We start from the raw sequence: 18,672 nt of genomic DNA, 5'->3' as shown, positions 1-18,672 counted from the left end.
ATAATAATAATAATAATAATAATAATAATAATAATAATAATAATAATAATCTAATAATACTACATATTTAGATCTAAATTGTTTTATATAAACAAATATCCAAATCCGTTAATGTTAATGAAATAAATATAAAAAAATTGCTTAGTCCTTTTATTTTGTTTCCTTTCACACAGATGAATTTATTTATTTTATTTTACATAAATCTAATCTTTTAATTTAAAAAAATAATACTACTGGATTTGTCAATCAGTTTCAGCATAGTTGGGGGTGTTCTAGAAACTCCTATACACAAAATCAGGAAGGCCCTGAAATTAGAACAGAGTACTGCTGAATCAGGACACCCTGTAGATAACAAAGAAACCGCATCTCCATGGGTCAGACAAGTAAGCAAACCAAACATGATAATTTAATTAAATACAAAGGAATTATGCAATTAATTTTATCTCAAAATTTACAAGGATGTTGAATTATTTTTTTTGTGTATCAAAAATTAAAATTCGTAGATAATACTACTTTTATATCGCAATTGATGAGATGCAGAAATATCACAATGTAAGATTATTGAACTAAAATATGTTCATTAAGAAAAATCACTTCACAAAAAAAGTAAATAATGATTTAACCTCCTTTATTGCAGACATTGGTGGCATTGGGGCCGCTTATACTGGATATAGGCCTAGGAATGATATCTGGCTACTCAGCTATTCTCTTACCTCAGCTACAAGCTGAAAAGAACAGCACAATTGTTATAGATGATGAACAGGCATCATGGATAGGTAAGCGCAATCTTAGCCATTTTTTTTTTAAAAGATGACTCTCCTGTCTACTACAACTGTTTCCTCTTTACAGCCTCTATGGCAGCCCTACCAATGGCAACTGGCTGCATTTTGGGAGGTGTGCTAATAGAAAAAATAGGCAGGAAACACACTCACATGCTGACTTGCCTACCGACCCTGCTAGGGTGGCTGCTGATAGCTTTCGCTTGCAACACACGCATGATACTGGGTGGTCGCTTTATCACAGGGCTTTGTGTGGGTATATTGGGTGCTGCCACTAGTGTATACATTGGAGAAACTTCCAAGCCAAAGTACAGAGGGTTTTTGTTAGCCGGGATATCCTTTGCAGTCTCGCTTGGTAAGTGTATACGCAATAGAACCACAAATATTCTACTGCTGTTTTCTAGGTCTCTTCTTGTCCCATCTTCTTGGTACCTTCCTCCACTGGAAAACCACTGCGCTTGTCTGCAGTATCGTTCCCATAATTAGCCTGCTACTAATGATTTTCACGCCCGAATCCCCATCTTGGTTAGCTAAAAAGGGACAGCTCACTAAGGCCGAAAAAGCATTCTACTGGTGCCGAGGCTACTCAGACGAAGCAAAAAAGGAACTAGCCGTGATGCTGGAGGGTTATCAAGACAAGGAACCGAATCTAAAGATGCAAATAAGAGACTTTCTAGTACCAGAATTCTTAAAACCTCTCGGTATAATCACAGTGTACATAATAGCCAACCAATGGGCAGGTGTCAACGCTATAACCTTCTACACAGTGTCGATAATGAAGAAAACTGTAGGAGAGGGGGTGAACGAATACCTAAGCATGCTTATAGTGGACGTGATCAGAGTTGTAATGTCTATTTTAGCTTGCATCTTACTCAGAAGACTCGGTAGACGTCCTTTAGCTGTAGTCAGCGGTCTCGGAACATTCATGTCCTTATTCACTCTCAGCGTCTTCACTTACTTGGTTACAATATATCCAGCGGTCTCCAGCATGGTTTACATACCGATGACCGCTCTCGTGATATACATTTCGTTCATTTCTATCGGATTCGTACCCCTGCCTTGGGCCATGATCGGTGAAGTCTTTCCTTTGAAAACTAGAAGTATTGGCAGCGGGATTACTTCATTTTTAGCATTTACAGCCTTTTTCTCTGTGGTTAAAACCAGTCCTGCCATGTTCAGGGATTTGGGCGCCGAGGGTAGTTTTCTAGTGTACGGTTTGGTGGCATTTTTTGGTACAATCTTTGTGTGGATTTACCTGCCCGAGACGAAGGGCAAACCTCTACATGAAATCGAAGATCAGTTTAAAAGTAAACGTGAAATAAAATGTGTTAATAATAACAGTATTGTTCCCAAAGAGTGATATACGACGTGGGGTGTGCGGCGTTGGATCAAAATTTGTGAAAATGACTTGATTTTCTTTGAGTACGAGAAAAACGTGACAAAGTTTTATTAAAGAATTTCACTCATACAGCATTATTCATATTGTTTTATAAAAAAAATATACATATAATCATTTTGTGTGTTTTATAAGGATTATTTTGTTAATTTGTATTTCCAAAAATGTATAAGGAATTAAACATTTTATAAAAATAATTGTTTTATTTTTTTATAAAGCATAATATTTATTAACAACATCTTAATATCATTTATATGTAGTTTAGTCTAGTATTGGTAAAATATACAGCGTGTCCAGCTGTAATGTCCGGAAGAGGGAAAAGGTTTTTATTTATGGGTTTACGACAAAAAGTCACTCTTTCTAAAAACTCCTGCTTGTTCCAAAACGGTCAAAACTGTTAAAATATTTGTCATTTTTTATACAGGGTGTTCAGTATTTAGAAAAATATTGTTAGTCGCCAAGAGTAAAGTACCGTTATTTTTGACAATATCGAAAAATATTATCAGGGATGTCATTTAGGATCCACAGGGGATTAAAAATTTGAGGTTTCACTAATTTCTGTTGAATTTTTTTTTTTAAACAAGGCGGGCACCTGATTGTACGTGCTATAAATAGGGGAGTTTAAAATGAAGGATGCTGTGGCTACAACAACCAAATAAATAATGTTTACTATCTTCTGTCAAAGTCGCTTCGTGATTAATTAGGTAATATTTTATTTGAGATTACGATGCTCACTCTCGAACAAAAAGTATTTGTTCAGTGCTATGGTTTGGGTGAACAAATATCATTCGTGGCAGTTCAAAGACAATTTAATGAGAAATGGCCTGACATAATAGTCACAGATAGGACTATAAAACGGATTGCACAAAAATTTAAAAACACTGGTTCTGTAGCAAAAAAGAAAAGGGTAACAGCGGTTAACAAAGAAAATGTTGTAGAATTAGTGATGAAATCAATAAGAAATGCCCCAAAAGACATCTTTAAGAAAAAGAGCTTCAGAAATTAGAAACGTTAGTCTCGTTTACAAAGATTGATAAAAAAAATACATCCTTATGAAGCAAAGTTTGTCCATACACTAAAAGAAGGGGATGATTCTAAAATGTTGGCATTTTGTTTATGGGTGGGTGAGCACCATCTCAAAAACAGAAATTTTTCCCACTATATTATTTTTTCAGATGAGGAGACTTTTTCCACGAATGGAATAGTTAGCTCTCAAAATTGTAGATACTGGGCTTCGGAAAATCCTAATTTTCGGATTAATTCTAGACGACAGTATTCAAAAAAAGTTAACGTTTGGTGTGCCGTTTCTTATTTTGGAATAGTTGGACCCTATTTTACAGAGGGAAACTTGAACCAGCATTCTTATTTGCAGTTACTAAATACGTTTTTCTTAAACTACCTAAACGATATGCCATTAGCACACCGAGAGAGGGCTGGACTAACATTGTAAAGATGAATGGATAGGACTATTAGGTCCTGTTCCATGGTCTCCTAGAAGTCCTGATCTGACAATAATGGACTTTTATTTGTGGGGCAATCTAAAACAAAAAGTTTATGCTGAACCACTTGGTAATAATGTGGACACTTTAAAAAACAGAATAAGAGAAACAATTGCTAATATTCCTCTATACGAAATACGAAATGTCTGTGGAGAATTTATTAGAAGAGCTGAAATTTGTGCACAAATTGGAGGCAATAAATTTGAATAAAATTTGTTTTTGTACATTTAAATTACGTTATTCCTTGTTTATGTAAATTTTCATATTATTAGCAATAAATTGACTTAATAAAAATAAAATTAAAGAAATTGATTATTGCATTATTTTTGCAAATATCAAATAAAGTGGTACATACAAATTAGCTACCCGCATTGTTAAAAAAAAATTGTTTTAATTTGAATCCCCTGTGGATCCTAAATGACATTCCTGATAATATTTTTCGATATTGTCAAAAATAGCGGTGCTTTACTCTTGGCGACTAAATATTTTTATAAATACTGAACACCCTGTATAAAAAATGACAAATATTTTAACAGTTTTGACCGTTTTGGAACAAGCAGGAGTTTGTACAAAGAGTGGACTTTTTGTCGTAAACCCACAAATAAAAACCTTTTCCCTCTTCCAGACATTACAACAGGGCACGCTGTATATTATGACGTAACAAAATCCATTTAATATATTTCTCATATGGGTAGCAGCTGGCATAGTTATTTATTCCATAACTATAAGTCATCATTTAAAATCAGTCATTATTTAAAAAATAATTAATTGAATAAATTATTTAATAAATGAATATGTAACATACATAGAACCAGTGTACTTATGAGTTACATGGGGGCAATGCTACATTTAAATAATAAGTTTAATATAATTAATTCATGTGCAAATATTTGTTCAAATTAGACTTTATTATTTCATTCTAATTGTTATCAAAACTGTCAAGTGATAAATCAAAGGATTACGTATACTAATACAAACCGTTTCCAAAAACTGAAAGGAACACTTCCATCAGGCAGAAATACTGAACGAATGAAAAGTAAAGCAATGTGGGAGATCATACGCAAATTTTTTAAATCAACGAAGAAGAATGAACAACAAATGAACACCGACATGACTGTACAAGATTTTTCTCCTAGACTGCGCCAGGTAAAAAGAAACTAAGTTTTCTGTGCCCCGAGTTAAGATATTGTTACTTTCTAGTGCTATGTAGCTCTTGGGGTAGTTCTGATATCCATAAGCCTAGGCATGGTCGAAGGATATTCAGCCATCCTCCTTCCTCAACTAGAAAAAGAGGGAAAGATGACCATAGACTATGAAATGTCCTCTTGGATAGGTAACTTCAAAAAAAAAAAACTAATAAAACCTGTTGACACACAAAGAAACTCTTTCAGCCTCAATAGCAACCCTTCCAACGCCTTTAGGATGTGCCCTAGGCGGGCTATTAATGGAAACCATCGGAAGAAAAACCATCCACATGGTGGTGTGTGTACCTTGCCTCGTAGGGTGGGTACTGTTGTATTTTTCAACCACCACAACGCACCTTTTGATAGGGAGGTTCACCACTGGGATATGCCTAGGAATTTTAGGACCACCTTCAGGCGTTTACACTGCCGAAACGTCTGACCCCGAATTCAGGGGGTTCCTCCTGGGAGCCATTTCTTTCGCGATAACTTTAGGTAAGTTATTTTCAAGAGTTTCTGTACATAACATTGATATCCTCCTATTTTTAGGAGTCGTCATTGCTCACGTCTTAGGAACGTTCATCAGCTGGCAAAATACCGCTCTCATAGGCTGCATTTTCCCGATAGCCTGTTTGGTGGTTATGATCCAAGCTCCAGAGTCTCCTACGTTCCTAGCTAAAAAGTCAAAGATCTCTGCGGCTAAAGCGGCTTTTTACTGGTGTCGTGGCTATGGAGAAGCGGCCGAGGCAGAACTACAGGAGTTGCTAACAAGACAAACTGCACTAGCGGGACTACCGAGGAAGAGTATTATGGATTATGTAAAAAATTTACAGCAAAGGGAGTTCCTGAAGCCTCTCTCTATAACCGTAGTTTTATTCTTTACTCTCCAATGGACTGGAATCAACGCTATGACCTTTTACAACATAGAAATAGTGAAGCTGACGCTTGGCGACTCTTTAGACGTGTACACTTCTATGATCATAATGGACATCATTAGACTCGCTACTTCTGTTTTAGCTTGCTACCTTATGAAGGTAATCGGTCGTAGACCGCACATACTTTTGAGCAGCATAGGAACAACGCTTTCTCTTTTCACCTTAAGTGGTTTTTCGTTTGGTGTCAACTACTGGCCGGATTTGAGGAACTATTCGATTTATGCATTGGTAGTTTTGATTGTTTACATGGCCTTTGTGACTGTCGGACTCTTTTCCATCCCCTGGGCTATGATGGGGGAACTTTTTCCTCTAGCACATCGCGGCTTAGGCAGCGGTTTGTCATCTCTTATAAATTACGCCTTCATTTTTTCCGTAGTGAAACCCACGCCGTGGTTGCTATTAAACTTCGGCACGGAAGGCACCTTTCTGTTGTTCGGGGTTGTAGGTTTTATGGGAAGTGTGGTACTGGGTATATTTTTACCGGAAACAAAGAACAAACCACTCCATGAGATCGAAGATGGTTTTAAAAAAGACGTTGAAACATAAATTTTGTTGTAATTTGAATATATCTTTATATAAATTGTTTTTTATTTAACTTAGATTTATAACACATAAACAAACGACTTACTAAAGTCAGATGTTGTCATTCTGCAACCGAAAATGTCAAAATCCAAGGAAGTAAAAGTCTTGGCCCATGGAGAGGTGCAAAAAAAGATACTTGAAAAACCTCCAAAGGTTCGGTCCGATAAGGAATTGATAGGCCTTCATAACAGATACAGAGACGAGAACTTTGAGATTTACAATTTGAAAAAGAAGCAGTTTCTAGAGGCTTGTAAGAAATATAACAGACTTAACCAGGAAACTTTGATATGTAACAGGAAGCGGTTATTGGAAGATTACATTGAACTTATCAATTTCCAATTTTTAGAAGAGGTTCCACTTAAAAAAAAAAACAATAATAAACATTGAAAATTATAGAATTTAATTTTTTCTAGCAGGAAGTTAAGAGTGACCAAGGAACAAAAAAAGGAAGTTTGCAGAGAAAAAGAACAGAAAGATCAATTCATCCAGTTAACATATTCCATATTTACAATACGTAGCATAAATGTTATTTACCTTTTTTTTTAGGTGCCACAAGTGTGGAACAGCTCTTGCATTTTAGAACCGTGGTTTGCTAGGTATTTGAAACTCAATAAATTCATTTGGGCGGCTAGAAAAAAAATACTGAAAAATAGACTTCTGAGAGTATTAGAAAAACTAAAAACTGTAACTGTTGATGATATTGAGGCCCTAGAGAAACCTAAAACAACATTTCTGAATGTCAGCTATGCAGAAATATTTGAAAAGTTTATGTAAAAAAAATAAACAGTTTTTGTATCATTTTATTGAAAAAAGTATACTTATCTTTATAATAGCATGTCATAACGCCTTTAAAATCAAACTTTATTTACACTCAAGAAAATATGTAACGGTACTGTTCCAATGGTAAAAACCAAAGCAACAATAAGTTTTATATGAAATTTTTTCAATTTGATTAAGGGCTAAATATCTAAATCGTCGTCTGGATCTTCTTCATCCCAATCGTCCACCGCATCAAGCTCATATATTATTTTGCCACCATCTTCACCGTTCTCATTTCTAAAGGAAAAAAGTATTAATATAAACTACCTACATAAATATATATTTTTTATTACTTTGGCAAATACGGCAGAACCACTTGATCTCTGGATGCCTTTTCTTTATCACTTAGGCCTATTTTAAACGTTGAAAGAGTTTCCGGATTTATTTCTGGAGGAGTTGACTTTTCCAGCAACTTTTTCGGATCTATCTTGTCAATTTTTTTCGTTATAAGATCTTCACCCACGAAACTATATTCTTCTATCTAAAACCATTATATATTAAAAAAGAACACTCATATCATATAACTAATTTTACCTGTTTTATGACCTTTCCACCTAGTTTTTTAAAAGTATACTGCACCCTTCCGTTCTCTGAAATAAACTTTGGCTCCACAACCAAGCTAAGCGTACATAAATGCTCAAAAATCTTATTAACTTTGTTCTTATCATCTAATAAGTCTGTGTGTAGCATCGTTATTACTTGTAGAATGTCTACAATTCACTAAAGATTATGTAAACCTCTACAAATCAATATTTTACTTACTTTGGTTTCTTAAAGTGTTAAAAATTTTATAAGTTCCCACGAGCCCATATTGAAAAATAGCGTGTGCTAAAGAGTCCACAATAACTATATCATTGGCACTTAATCTGGAAGCAACTTCTTCAAAGCTATCTTTGTTTTTATCCAAATTCCAACCGCATACGTTAGTAGTAAAATCATGAACAACTATGTTACGCTTATTTTCGAAACGTTTTTGTGCTCTGTTGAAACTTCCGTGAAAAGTGAAGAACTGTACATTATTCTGAAGCTTATCCAAATGACTTCGAATTAAGAAGTCGAAAATTGGTTGCCCTCGCTCTTCTAACGAATCTGTAATAGCTTATTGTAGAATTAATCCAAAATGAGATCAGTACTTACCTACCTTCAATAAGTACAAATTTAGTGAAAGGCAGTGTAGTAAGGTAATTTTTTAACATTCTAACAAATGTAAATAGAATCAAAACATATCACGTTGACGCAAAAATGTGGTTAGATATACGCTACATGAGTGACATATTGCAAAACAAACTTTAAAATTATTAAAACCCTAAATCATTAGAATAGAATAGATTTGTATCTAGCATGATGGAAGGGTTTACGGAAACCTTGATCTGCGATCAGATGAATCACTTGAAACAGCTGTTTTTCTATTTCAAGTATTTTTGTATTTAAAAGGAAATATAAGTATCTAATTTCTGATTATTTTAATGTTTTACTTAACATTCAAATTTTGTTAATAATCTTTTTTCGAACAGTTTTTGACAAGATCAGGAATCCGAAATCCGAATGATCTGGTTAACAAGATCACAGTCACAAAATAGTGTAAATGTCATCATCATATCATATGGTATTGGCAACACTGGTTATCAAAATTTTAGGTGAAATGTCAAATTGTTATTAATCATTATTGTTGTTTGAAAATGATAATATTTATTTATTGTTTTTGGGCCAGATAAAAATGTCTGAGAACCATGTAAGCGTAAGTACCAACGAACGAAAACCATTATATTTTACTTTATATATTAAATCACTTTTTTGCACATTGAAGGTTATGTCATCGATTTTCTTTCTAACTTTCGCAATTTCAGGATTACATGAGCGACACAGAAAGCTCCGAGGATGAGATAGAGCCCAAATTAAAATACGTGAGACTGTCAAACGATCTACAAAGCATATTGCTGAAGTCGTCCGCAACATGTATTGCCGTACATCCAAAAGTATGATAACTCAAAAATCGTACACTTGGAAGTATTATTTTTATTTTGTGCTTTTAGTTTATCTGCCTCGGCTCACATTGGGGCGTCATCCATATCCTAGACCACCAAGGTAACAGTATTCAAGGCAAAGAACTGAAAGCGCATACTGTGAGTGTCAATCAAATTTCGATAGACTCTAATGGAGAGTTCATCGCTACTTGCTCGGACGATGGGCGTGTTTTCATACACAGTTTGTTCTCGAAGGAGAATAATGTCCACTTGAACTTGGGCAGATTAGTGAAAACTATAGCGTTAGATCCGTGTTATTACAAATATGGCTCAAACAAGAGATTCATCACAGGTACGCGTTTTAATAATTGTATTTCCATTTTATTTAGTATTCTTTAGGTGATGATAGACTTACTCTTTATGAGCGCACATTTCTGGGCGGTCTGCGGCCAACCGTATTGTGTGAGAGTGAAGGGTTAGTTAAGAGTTTGTGTTGGGGTGAGAACTTTCTCGCCTGGTCCAGTAACATAGGCGTGAGGGTATACGACATGAACGCCAGGTGCTCATTAGGTCTTATCAAATGGGAGGAACATCCAGGGTAAGCTCAAATTGAAAGAAATTGGCAGTGGTGCTGTTAAAACGTGTATTTTAGGATTTCGATAGATAAATTCAGATGTAATTTGAGGTGGGCAGATAGCAGAACCCTTTTAATAGGTTGGGTGGATACCGTAAGGGTTTGCGTTATAAGAAAACGTAGCAATATTGAATTGGCAAATCGAGACTTACCCGAATACTTGGTCGATCCAGGTAAGTACAATTTGGGGGTTGCAGAATATGTTACTTATCCGGAAGAATTCGTTTTCAGTATCCACATTCCAAACAGAGTTCTATTTAAGCGGCATTGCACCCTTAGACCACCAACTGGTCCTTCTGGGTGTCCCTAAAGAGCTCGATGAAAATCAAAAATCTTTACGTCCACAGTTGTACATAGTAGAGTATAGGGATAACGATTACACTGATATCTGTACTGACAGCTTATCGTTGAGGGGGTACGAGGAGTACAGCGTAAACGATTACCACTTAGACGTCCTGCTGGAAGAAAATAGATTTTTCATTGTCGCACCCAAAGACGTCGTTATCGCCAGCCCCTATGACCTGGATGATAGGATACAGTGGTTTATTCAGCACAGGTAAGAGTTACGATTCAAGCGTGTCGTGGTCTGATTGTTTTTATGACGATTTTAGTAAATTCGACGAAGCGTTGGATATTTTAATGCAGAACGATAGCCGCAGCATCAACAGGCACACGATTCAGTCAGTGGGGGTCGACTATCTTGACTATTTGCTTAGCAGGGGAATGTACGATGCGGCGGGTAGGTTGGGGTTAAAGATTTTTGGGAAAAATCCGAATTTGTGGGAGGACCAGATCTATAAGTTCGCCAGTGTGCATCAGTTGAGGTAAGGATAAATAATATCTATATATTTTGCGAAAGTTACAAATCGTAATGTTTTTAAAGATCGGTGAGTCCCTACATACCAAGAACGTTGGATTCGAAGCTAAATCCTCACATTTACGAGATGATACTTTATGAATATCTGAAGTTGGACTCCCAGGTACACTAAAAAAAGACAACAATATTCTATAATGGTAATCTATACCTGTTTTAGGGTTTCTTGAACTTGGTGAAAGAGTGGAACCCTGGCTTGTACAATATCGCGGCAGTCATAAATGCCGTATTGGAACACCTGTTGAACTGTGAGGTGGACAAAAATATTTATTTGGAGGCGTTGGCCATTTTGTACAGCTACGAGAAAAAGTATGACAGGAGCTTGTCGATGTACCTGAAGTAAGTTTCCGGGAAAAATATAACGTTAGAAAATTCAACGATTTCATTTTACAGGCTCAAACACAAAGACGTCTTCACGTTGATACAAAAGCATAACCTGTACGGCGTCATACAGGACATGCTAATCGACCTCATGGATCTGGACCACAAGAAAACTATCGAGCTGTTGCTCGAGAAGAACACTATCTCCTCCGATAAGATCGTCGAGAAGCTCAGGCAAAACGAGCTACACCTGTACAGGGTAATTACGGTCGAGAATTTCCATTTTCTATTTTAATAATTCTTTTGTAGTACTTGGACGAATACGACAAGAAGAATCCCAAAGGGAAGTACCACAAGGAGTTGGTCAAGCTGTACGCCATCTTCGCCAGGGCAAAGCTGCTGCCGTTTCTGAAGAAATCCGACTTTTACCCCATTCAGGAAGCCCTGGATATCTGCCAGAAGGAGAAATACTATCCGGAGATGGTGTACCTTTTAGGTAAGTTCCTCAGGGAACCGTTACAGGGCCGCTAACTTATAACAAACAATCATCTTTTACTCTTTTTATTTGATTGGGTTTTTTTGCCACAGTAACATGGAAAACTTTATAAGTAACGCGAACATTTTTGTTTACTTTTTAAAAATTTTAGTTATAAAATTGACTTGAATCTATAGAGCCTTTATAAATGATTACAAGCCACATGGCCAGTAATTTTGTTTGCAACAGTAATTTTATTTCCTTCAAGTTGTCAATTAAATTTCGGTAAAATTAAAACGATCAAGATTACATTAAAACGCAACATTCTACTTCACCGGATGTGATCGGCGTAATTTTGCACGAGATTCTATTCAACCAATTATCTATCGCATTGTCTTGAATGTAGACGTAACAGTTTGTCATTTTTCTGGCAGTACTCGTTAAAAATATATGAAACTTCAAAATGGAATAACTTGGTCAAAAAAAATGATAGATTGATTTTTTCTCAAATTGCTTGTTAGAAAGTGCATATTACGATGGTTTGTGTTATTTTCGAAAAAAAAAAATCGAAAAAATCGAAGGCGATTCAGGTAACGTGCCAAGCAAGCAAATTTTTTAAGAAAAAAAATGATGGGCTTTATTAGGACATGGAGATGTGGCATCGACTCACATCCATTTCGCATATATATTTTTTTAAAGTACAGATTATTACCTACAAAATGAAAAAAAAAATGTCTTAATCCGATGAAACTTGACGAAGCTAAGTACATTAGAAAAATGGCAAATTTTGTTGTAATAGTTTTGTTGGGAAATGTATAATGTAAATATTTAATAGAAATTATTACATCTCTTGTGGGATTTTCTGAATTGTATGCAGTAATCCACGGTTGGAGTGGAAAAGAGGGAAAATATTTTTATTTTTCATTTTACGAGAAAAAGGATTAAAATTTTTGCTCGTCTTTAAAATGCAATTGGCATGAAGAACTTTCATCCTGCATGTACAGGGTGATCAGAAAATTGGAAAATATAAAATTCGTTCAAGAATAAACTGCCTTTGTTTTCAACAATACAGCAATATGTTATTAAGCAAAGTTGCTTAGAATTGAAATTTCTATTATAATTTCAATTTATGTATCAATCGGCCTACTTTGATAGAAACGGCAGTAAAAATTTTTGATTCATTTTACGAGAAAAAGGCATTCTTGATTAAAATAAAATTTTTGCTTATTTTTAAAGATATTTTAAAGACGAGCAAAAATTTTAATCAAGAATGCCTTTTTTCTCGTAAAATGAACAATAAAAATTGTTTACTGTCCGTTTCTATCAAAGTAGGCCGATTCATACACAAATTGAAATTATAATATAAATTTTGATTCTGTGCAACTTTCCTTAATAACATATTTCTGTATTATTAAAAACAAAGGCAGTTTAATCTTTAATGATTTTTATATTTACCGATTTTTTTATCACTCTGTAGATGCCAGACCAAAGTTCTCCATGACAACCACATTTTAAAGACAAGCAAAAATTTTAATCGAGAATGGCTTTTTCTCGTAAAATGAAAAATACAAATATTTTTTGGAAAAAATTTAATCCAGCAACTTCAGTATCAGTTATTTAATGGTTAGTTTTAATATAGTTAGCCCAAAACACTAAACATAAGTAACATAACAAAAATATGTGATTTGAAAAACAGATGATAAATAAAAAATCTATCAAAATCATATCAAAAAATTTAAACTATATGCATAAAAACAACATATTTTCAATTACAAGATGATTTATATCAACAAATTTCAGAATTACTAGGACATCGTTGCTATTGTCAAAATTTAGAAATATATTTATGAAATATTTTGAAAACAAGTAATTCAGCTTATATTAAATAGTGTCGGTTGTTCTCGCTCCCACACTTGACTTTGAAAAGAGGCATTTTGCATATATTTTTATAATAATAATAATAATAATAATAATAATAATAAATGTCTTTAGTCACATTATTTGTACAAAAGAAAAAAAATTAATTAAATAGTGGCGCCGTTTGATTCCTCGCTCTTCCACGCAACCACATAAAGAAAAGAAAAATAATTACAAAAATTTACAAAGAACATTAAAAATATAAAAATAATATTTCATCAAATATATAATATAATTTTTGATTGACTCTTTGTGTGCCTATAGATTATAATAAAATGATAAATACAGACAAAAATAGTATGATAAAGCATAAAAAAAGAGAGAAAATTAAAAAAAACTTAATATTAAAGGCTTTTTTGCAAAACTTCTCTCTCGAGAGTAGGCGTATTTTTGTTGAGTTTTATAAATATACACGAAAAAAAAAACACACGCAGATCGTTACGTAGGATCGGCATATACAATAGACAGTCTTCTCCCCTCACCGCGCACATCAACGTGTCGGGCCGAGCAAGCATAATACGGAGCCCATAAAAATGAAGTTTAATGAAAGAAAATGGGACCAATCATTGCGGACTATTTTTTATATTGAAGACAAGTATTCAACTATAACATGTGTAAATTTCAGCCCTTAATATTAACCAATGAGGTCGTGGCGATTTTTTTTTTTTATTTTTCTCGGCCCCTATTAGTGGTAGGACAGATTTTTTTATTAAATTCGTAAAAAGACGTCTACTTACGAATGGCGGTATCGACATGTTGTTACGAATTGAAATCAAAAACTTAATCAAAGTTTTATGGCCCCAAAAAAAAAAAAAACGATTTTTCGATCGTTTTTTACGATATTTGAAATCGATTTGAGGCTCGCACAATATTTGCACATAATAGTGTAATTATTAAAGAAAATTTTAAGCCCAACCCCGATCCTAAAGCTGTGGCAGCCTATGAATTATGGGGATTTTACAAAAAGGTTTTTTTTTCGAAAAACTCGATTAATGCAAAAACTAAAATATTTTGCAATTTTGAAAAATCTTTTTATTTTACTCACCAAGAGCTATCCTTTCACCAATTTTCATAAAAAAATATTTATTTTTGAAAGAGATACAGCTATTTGAAAAAATTGCGATTTTTAGCGGTTTTTTTATTCAATAACTAACTAATTTATTTATCGATCAAAACCGGTTTAGGCTTATTTGATCCGTATTAAAAATTCCTACAACCTTTGTTTGAAACATTTTTTTTAAGTGTTTAGTTTTTTTTATAAATGAAAAAAACTATTTTTTGCAAACTTTGGACGCCATTTTTAAAATGAAGCCCAAAAATTCAGGTGGGGTAAAGTAGTGCATTGAATTCCACGGAATTTTTCCTAATTTTTACATATTTTCAATTACTGAACTATTTTTTGGCAAAAAATGAGGTATTTTCGACAATATGATTGGACTACAAGCCCATGAACCAAAATTTAGTGTTCTAATGTAACCTTGATCTTATTGTTTTAATAACTTTTAGTTTTACCAAAACTGAATTGCCAAACGGGAAGGAAATAAAATTACTGTTTCAGAAAAAATTACGTTCACGTGGCTTGTAATCGTTTATAAAGACTCTGTAGCTGAAGAATAAAACTATTTTTATCCCAACAGCGCAAGATCAAATCTCGGGCGAACCAGTTTTTGAAATGACTACTTCTTAGAAGGTAATGACTTACCTTTTGATTTCTAACTTCTCTAATGCACTAACAAATGTTGTTAAAAGGAGTTTGTGTTTAAATAGAAACATTTTCATTTAGTATAAGCATATATCTCAAAACATTAAAGGTGTTTTTCTTGAAACACGATTTTTGAAAACAGCACGCAGCATTATTCCAACAATTTTTATTTTGTTCATTCTTGACCATATCTTTAAAATAATATTCCAAAGTTCCAAAATAAGTTTTTTTTGTCATAAAGTGAAATTTTTGCTTCAAATACTCGCCAATCCCCCAAAAATTATTGTTTTCAAAATCCCTTACGTATTTCTCTAGTCATACTCATGTAGATTAAGAAATTTTTTTTCCCAATTCAAATTTGCGGCAGTTGAATTTTACGTAGGTATTGCCCCTTTAAAATTTTCCTCTCCACTGTGACAGAAATACTTAGTGAAATAAAAAAAAGAACTGAAAATGCTACATGTAAGTTACATACATACAATAATCATTCATTTGTTTCAAAGGAAGGATAGGCGACACCAAGGAGGCCCTGGAACTCATCATAAACGAGCTGAAGGACATGCAGCACGCCATATCGTTCTGTCAGGAGCACGACGACCCGGATCTGTGGAACGATCTCATAGACCACTGCGTGGACAAGCCAGGTGAACAATTCGTGAAAAAAAAGTAACTGTCATCCGCAATTTGTCGTTTTTTCAGAGTTCGTTACGTTCCTGCTGCAAAGCATCGGGACGTACGTCGACCCCACTGTACTAGTCCTCAAAATCAAGAAGGACATGAAGATACCCGGCTTGAAAAATTCCCTGGTCAAGATGCTGAACCAGTACAACTTACAGGTGAGATTATTACACGAATCGTTCGAATAATGACGTTATTCCTAACGAGCGATGCCGCAGGTCTCCGTTCAAGAAGGCTGCAAGAAGATTTTGGTGTCCGACTACTTCAACCTGCAAAAAAAACTGGTGACGGTGCACCAGAAAGGTGTTTCAGTGTGCGACGAGGTAGTCTGCGGGGCCTGCCACCGAAAATTGATAGAGAAAGGTGCGCAGCGATGATCCCTTCATTATCGCAACAAAGCCGAAACAAATATCTGTTTCAGATCCATCCCGGGCGGTCAGCCTGGCCATGTTCAACTGCAAACACGCCTTCCACCTGCAGTGCTTACCCGACAACGCCACTATATGCGGCATCTGCTACACGTTGGAACAAAAGTAGTCCCCTTTATTCTGTACAGTGAGTATTACAAGAAATTTCTACCGGTAACATGAATATCGTCAGTATTCGACGTCCTCGTTACTTTTGCCCCTGTCGTTTTCGCAGTAGGGGATACGCGGCGTCTGACAGGGGTACAAGTTTTGGAAGTAGTCCTTCGTGAACAGCAGTATGTTCTCCGGTTTGAGCAGCAGGACGTTCTGGACGAAGTCGGCGATCAGCTCCTTGATCTCAGGGTGGTCGGCCATGTAGGTTTTCATTTCCCGTTCGGCGGTCGTCTGGAAATTACCCGTTTGTGAGCCCAAAAGGAACACGTCCGAAAACCAAACTAAAAGTATGGTACGCGTTCAAGTAATTTGCAATATTTTAATTAATTTGATTGCGACGCTTTAAAGTTAAAATTTTTCATAAAAATATCAATTCCCGATAATTATAGTTTAGTATATAGTCCAATCAATCTGTCACGGCCTAATGTTAAATTTACAAAAAATACCACCAGAAAACAAAAATTATGGTGATATAAGAAAAAAAATTCTAAGAAAGATAGTGTTTTTTTCCTGTGGCGCATAAATGGCGAAGTTAACCTAAAAAATTCATAAAAGTCAGAAAAACGATTTTTTGCTAATAAAAAAACTTTGAACTACAATCGAAAAAAGTAAATAAGAAAGTTGTAGCCATTAAAAAAACCTATCGATTGGTATTTTTAAATATATCGATTGCTGTATTACTTTTCGAGATATATTGAAAAAACCGTCAATTTTCGATTTTTTCGGAGCGGCCGAATGGCGTTGCCCCCACTCCGCCGCCCACTACAGTTAGCGCGTGCCGCGCTCGTATGCCTCGGTTTGATGCACAATTGAAAATGCAGACATGGCTAAAATGAACCACAGTAATTTTTTATTGAAACTATAAGTCTTCCACTTCAGTCTCTGTAAGAATGGACGCTTTAGCACTTAAATAGCGGCTTGTGGAATTTAAAAAAAAAAAAAAAATTCAGCTACAGGAGGTCGTAGAACGTTTTTTTTTTAAATTTGCGTAAAAATACCAGCAACCGATTCCTGTAATAGACATTATCGAGAAATGTAAATCGAAAGAGATATTCAAGAAAAACGACCAAAAAATTTTTACTTTTTTCAAAGTAATTTTTGGACACCTGAAATTAATAAAATCGTTGTAACTTTTAGTTACAATAAAAGTACAACTCTTAAGGAAAAAAATGAGTCCTGATTCGTTTCTCCACGACTATTCGTCGAGCAAGAAGAGCCGATTTTCGAGATGACCTTTTTTTCGAAAAATCAATATCTCAAAAAATGTTTAATATTTTTTTATTTAAATAAAGGCACTTTTTTTGCTTGATGAGGGCTACATTTACAGCAAGTAACAAGTTTCAAAACCTTAATTTGCAAGAGATACGGTTTTTTCGATATATCTCGAAAAATAATATAGCAATCAATATATTTAAAAATACGAATCGATAGGTTCTTTTAATAGTTACAACTTTCTCATTTAACTTTTTTGATTGGAGTTCAAGTTTTATTTACAGGGTAAATCTATAAATACAGCTATGTATAATTTTACAAATGACATCATTCATTTTTTCGAGAGTAAATGTCTAGCTTTGGGTGTGTTTTTAGACTTAGCTAAAGCCTATGATTGTTTAAATCATGACCTTCTCATAGTAAAATTAGAAAGATACGGCATTAGAGGTCCGGCTCTGAAATGGATTGTCTCCTATTTATCAAACCGAGAGCAAAAAGTATGCATAAATCATAACGGCGGTGTGTTTAGCTCCGAAAAGTAGAAGATCAATATAGGAATCCCGCAGGGGAGTATCATAGGTCCACTATTGTTTATTATATATTTAAATGATATAGCAAAAGTACCCACAAATTCAAATCAGAAAATTATTAATTATGTGGACGACACAAATTTACTGGTAGGGGCAGACACCATGCCAGAAATCATAACACAAAGTGAGGTACTTTTACAATTAACAAAGGACTGGCTTTCAAAGAATGGTCTCATCATGAATAATGATAAAACTCAACTAGTACTTTTTTCATCAAGTTACTGGCAAATAAACAGACCTAACAATATCATACTGGACAATCAGATAGCAGAATTAGCAAGTAGTACAAAATTTCTAGGACTGCATCTAGATGAACACTTAAATTGGAAAAAACATATAGATGAACTTGCTGCTAAATTAAGTAAAGTAATATATGGAATCAGGGTAATTAGTAAATATGTAAATAGTACATCTACAAAAATCATTTACTTTGGTAGTTTCGAATCTATTTGTAAATATGGAATTATGTTTTGGGGTAATAGCACTGACATACAGAAAATTTTTGTCATTCAAAAAAGAATTATAAGAATTAT

The 18,672-nt window shown here is 34.5% G+C and overlaps 5 protein-coding genes across 7 annotated transcripts in view; 3 read left to right on the top strand and 2 right to left on the bottom strand.

Annotated features, from left to right (window-relative positions):
* The window catches only part of LOC108915050 (facilitated trehalose transporter Tret1-2 homolog), an 11,045-nt gene extending 8,702 nt beyond the window's left edge, over positions 1-2,343 (top strand). Inside the window, exons 2-5 of one of the 2 annotated variants that reach the window (XM_018720998.1) lie at positions 251-383; positions 638-776; positions 850-1,134; positions 1,184-2,343. In XM_018720998.1, coding sequence (XP_018576514.1) covers positions 251-383; positions 638-776; positions 850-1,134; positions 1,184-2,139 — 1,513 coding nt within the window. In that variant the 3' untranslated portion in view covers positions 2,140-2,343. Of the gene's footprint in view, positions 1-250; positions 384-464; positions 553-637; positions 777-849; positions 1,135-1,183 lie in introns of those variants that run through there. The other variant, XM_018720999.1, reaches the window with a different exon arrangement.
* Positions 2,344-4,641: 2,298 nt separating this feature from the next.
* LOC108915053 (facilitated trehalose transporter Tret1-2 homolog) lies at positions 4,642-6,371 on the top strand. The gene is made up of 4 exons (XM_018721002.1): positions 4,642-4,820; positions 4,875-5,007; positions 5,066-5,350; positions 5,405-6,371. The coding sequence occupies exons 1-4, from the start codon at positions 4,704-4,706 to the stop codon at positions 6,334-6,336; spliced, it is 1,467 nt and encodes a 488-aa protein (XP_018576518.1). The 5' UTR covers positions 4,642-4,703; the 3' UTR covers positions 6,337-6,371.
* A 783-nt stretch (positions 6,372-7,154) lies between these two features.
* LOC108915057 (elongator complex protein 5) lies at positions 7,155-8,454 on the bottom strand. Its single transcript, XM_018721008.1, has 5 exons — positions 8,333-8,454; positions 7,954-8,280; positions 7,726-7,901; positions 7,485-7,672; positions 7,155-7,428 (listed from the first exon to the last, which is right to left on the bottom strand). The coding sequence occupies exons 1-5, from the start codon at positions 8,385-8,387 to the stop codon at positions 7,332-7,334; spliced, it is 843 nt and encodes a 280-aa protein (XP_018576524.1). The 5' UTR covers positions 8,388-8,454; the 3' UTR covers positions 7,155-7,331.
* A 380-nt stretch (positions 8,455-8,834) lies between these two features.
* Positions 8,835-18,672, top strand: part of LOC108915055 (vacuolar protein sorting-associated protein 41 homolog) — a 13,416-nt gene continuing 3,578 nt past the window's right edge. Inside the window, exons 1-15 of one of the 2 annotated variants that reach the window (XM_018721006.1) lie at positions 8,835-8,923; positions 9,039-9,167; positions 9,225-9,507; positions 9,555-9,753; positions 9,808-9,962; positions 10,021-10,345; positions 10,401-10,613; positions 10,673-10,769; positions 10,824-11,002; positions 11,057-11,243; positions 11,294-11,480; positions 15,582-15,722; positions 15,778-15,914; positions 15,975-16,119; positions 16,178-16,311. In XM_018721006.1, the coding sequence (XP_018576522.1) occupies positions 8,909-8,923; positions 9,039-9,167; positions 9,225-9,507; positions 9,555-9,753; positions 9,808-9,962; positions 10,021-10,345; positions 10,401-10,613; positions 10,673-10,769; positions 10,824-11,002; positions 11,057-11,243; positions 11,294-11,480; positions 15,582-15,722; positions 15,778-15,914; positions 15,975-16,119; positions 16,178-16,293 (2,508 nt within the window). In that variant the 5' untranslated portion in view covers positions 8,835-8,908 and the 3' untranslated portion in view covers positions 16,294-16,311. Of the gene's footprint in view, positions 8,930-9,038; positions 9,168-9,224; positions 9,508-9,554; positions 9,754-9,807; positions 9,963-10,020; positions 10,346-10,400; positions 10,614-10,672; positions 10,770-10,823; positions 11,003-11,056; positions 11,244-11,293; positions 11,481-15,581; positions 15,723-15,777; positions 15,915-15,974; positions 16,120-16,177; positions 16,312-18,672 lie in introns of both variants that reach the window. The other variant, XM_018721004.1, reaches the window with a different exon arrangement.
* LOC108915056 (ciliogenesis-associated TTC17-interacting protein) overlaps positions 16,353-18,672 on the bottom strand; it is a 6,830-nt gene continuing 4,510 nt past the window's right edge. The window contains exon 5 of the mRNA XM_018721007.2: positions 16,353-16,568. Coding sequence (XP_018576523.1) covers positions 16,353-16,568 — 216 coding nt within the window. The remainder of the gene's footprint in view (positions 16,569-18,672) is intronic.

The sequence above is a fragment of the Anoplophora glabripennis genome, unplaced genomic scaffold (assembly GCF_000390285.2).
Source record: "Anoplophora glabripennis isolate ALB-LARVAE unplaced genomic scaffold, Agla_2.0 scaffold1226, whole genome shotgun sequence".
In the NCBI taxonomy this organism is placed as follows: Eukaryota; Metazoa; Arthropoda; class Insecta; order Coleoptera; family Cerambycidae; genus Anoplophora; species Anoplophora glabripennis.
Note: the sequence above shows the minus strand (reverse complement) of the source record. Positions and strands in the feature narration are given on the sequence as shown.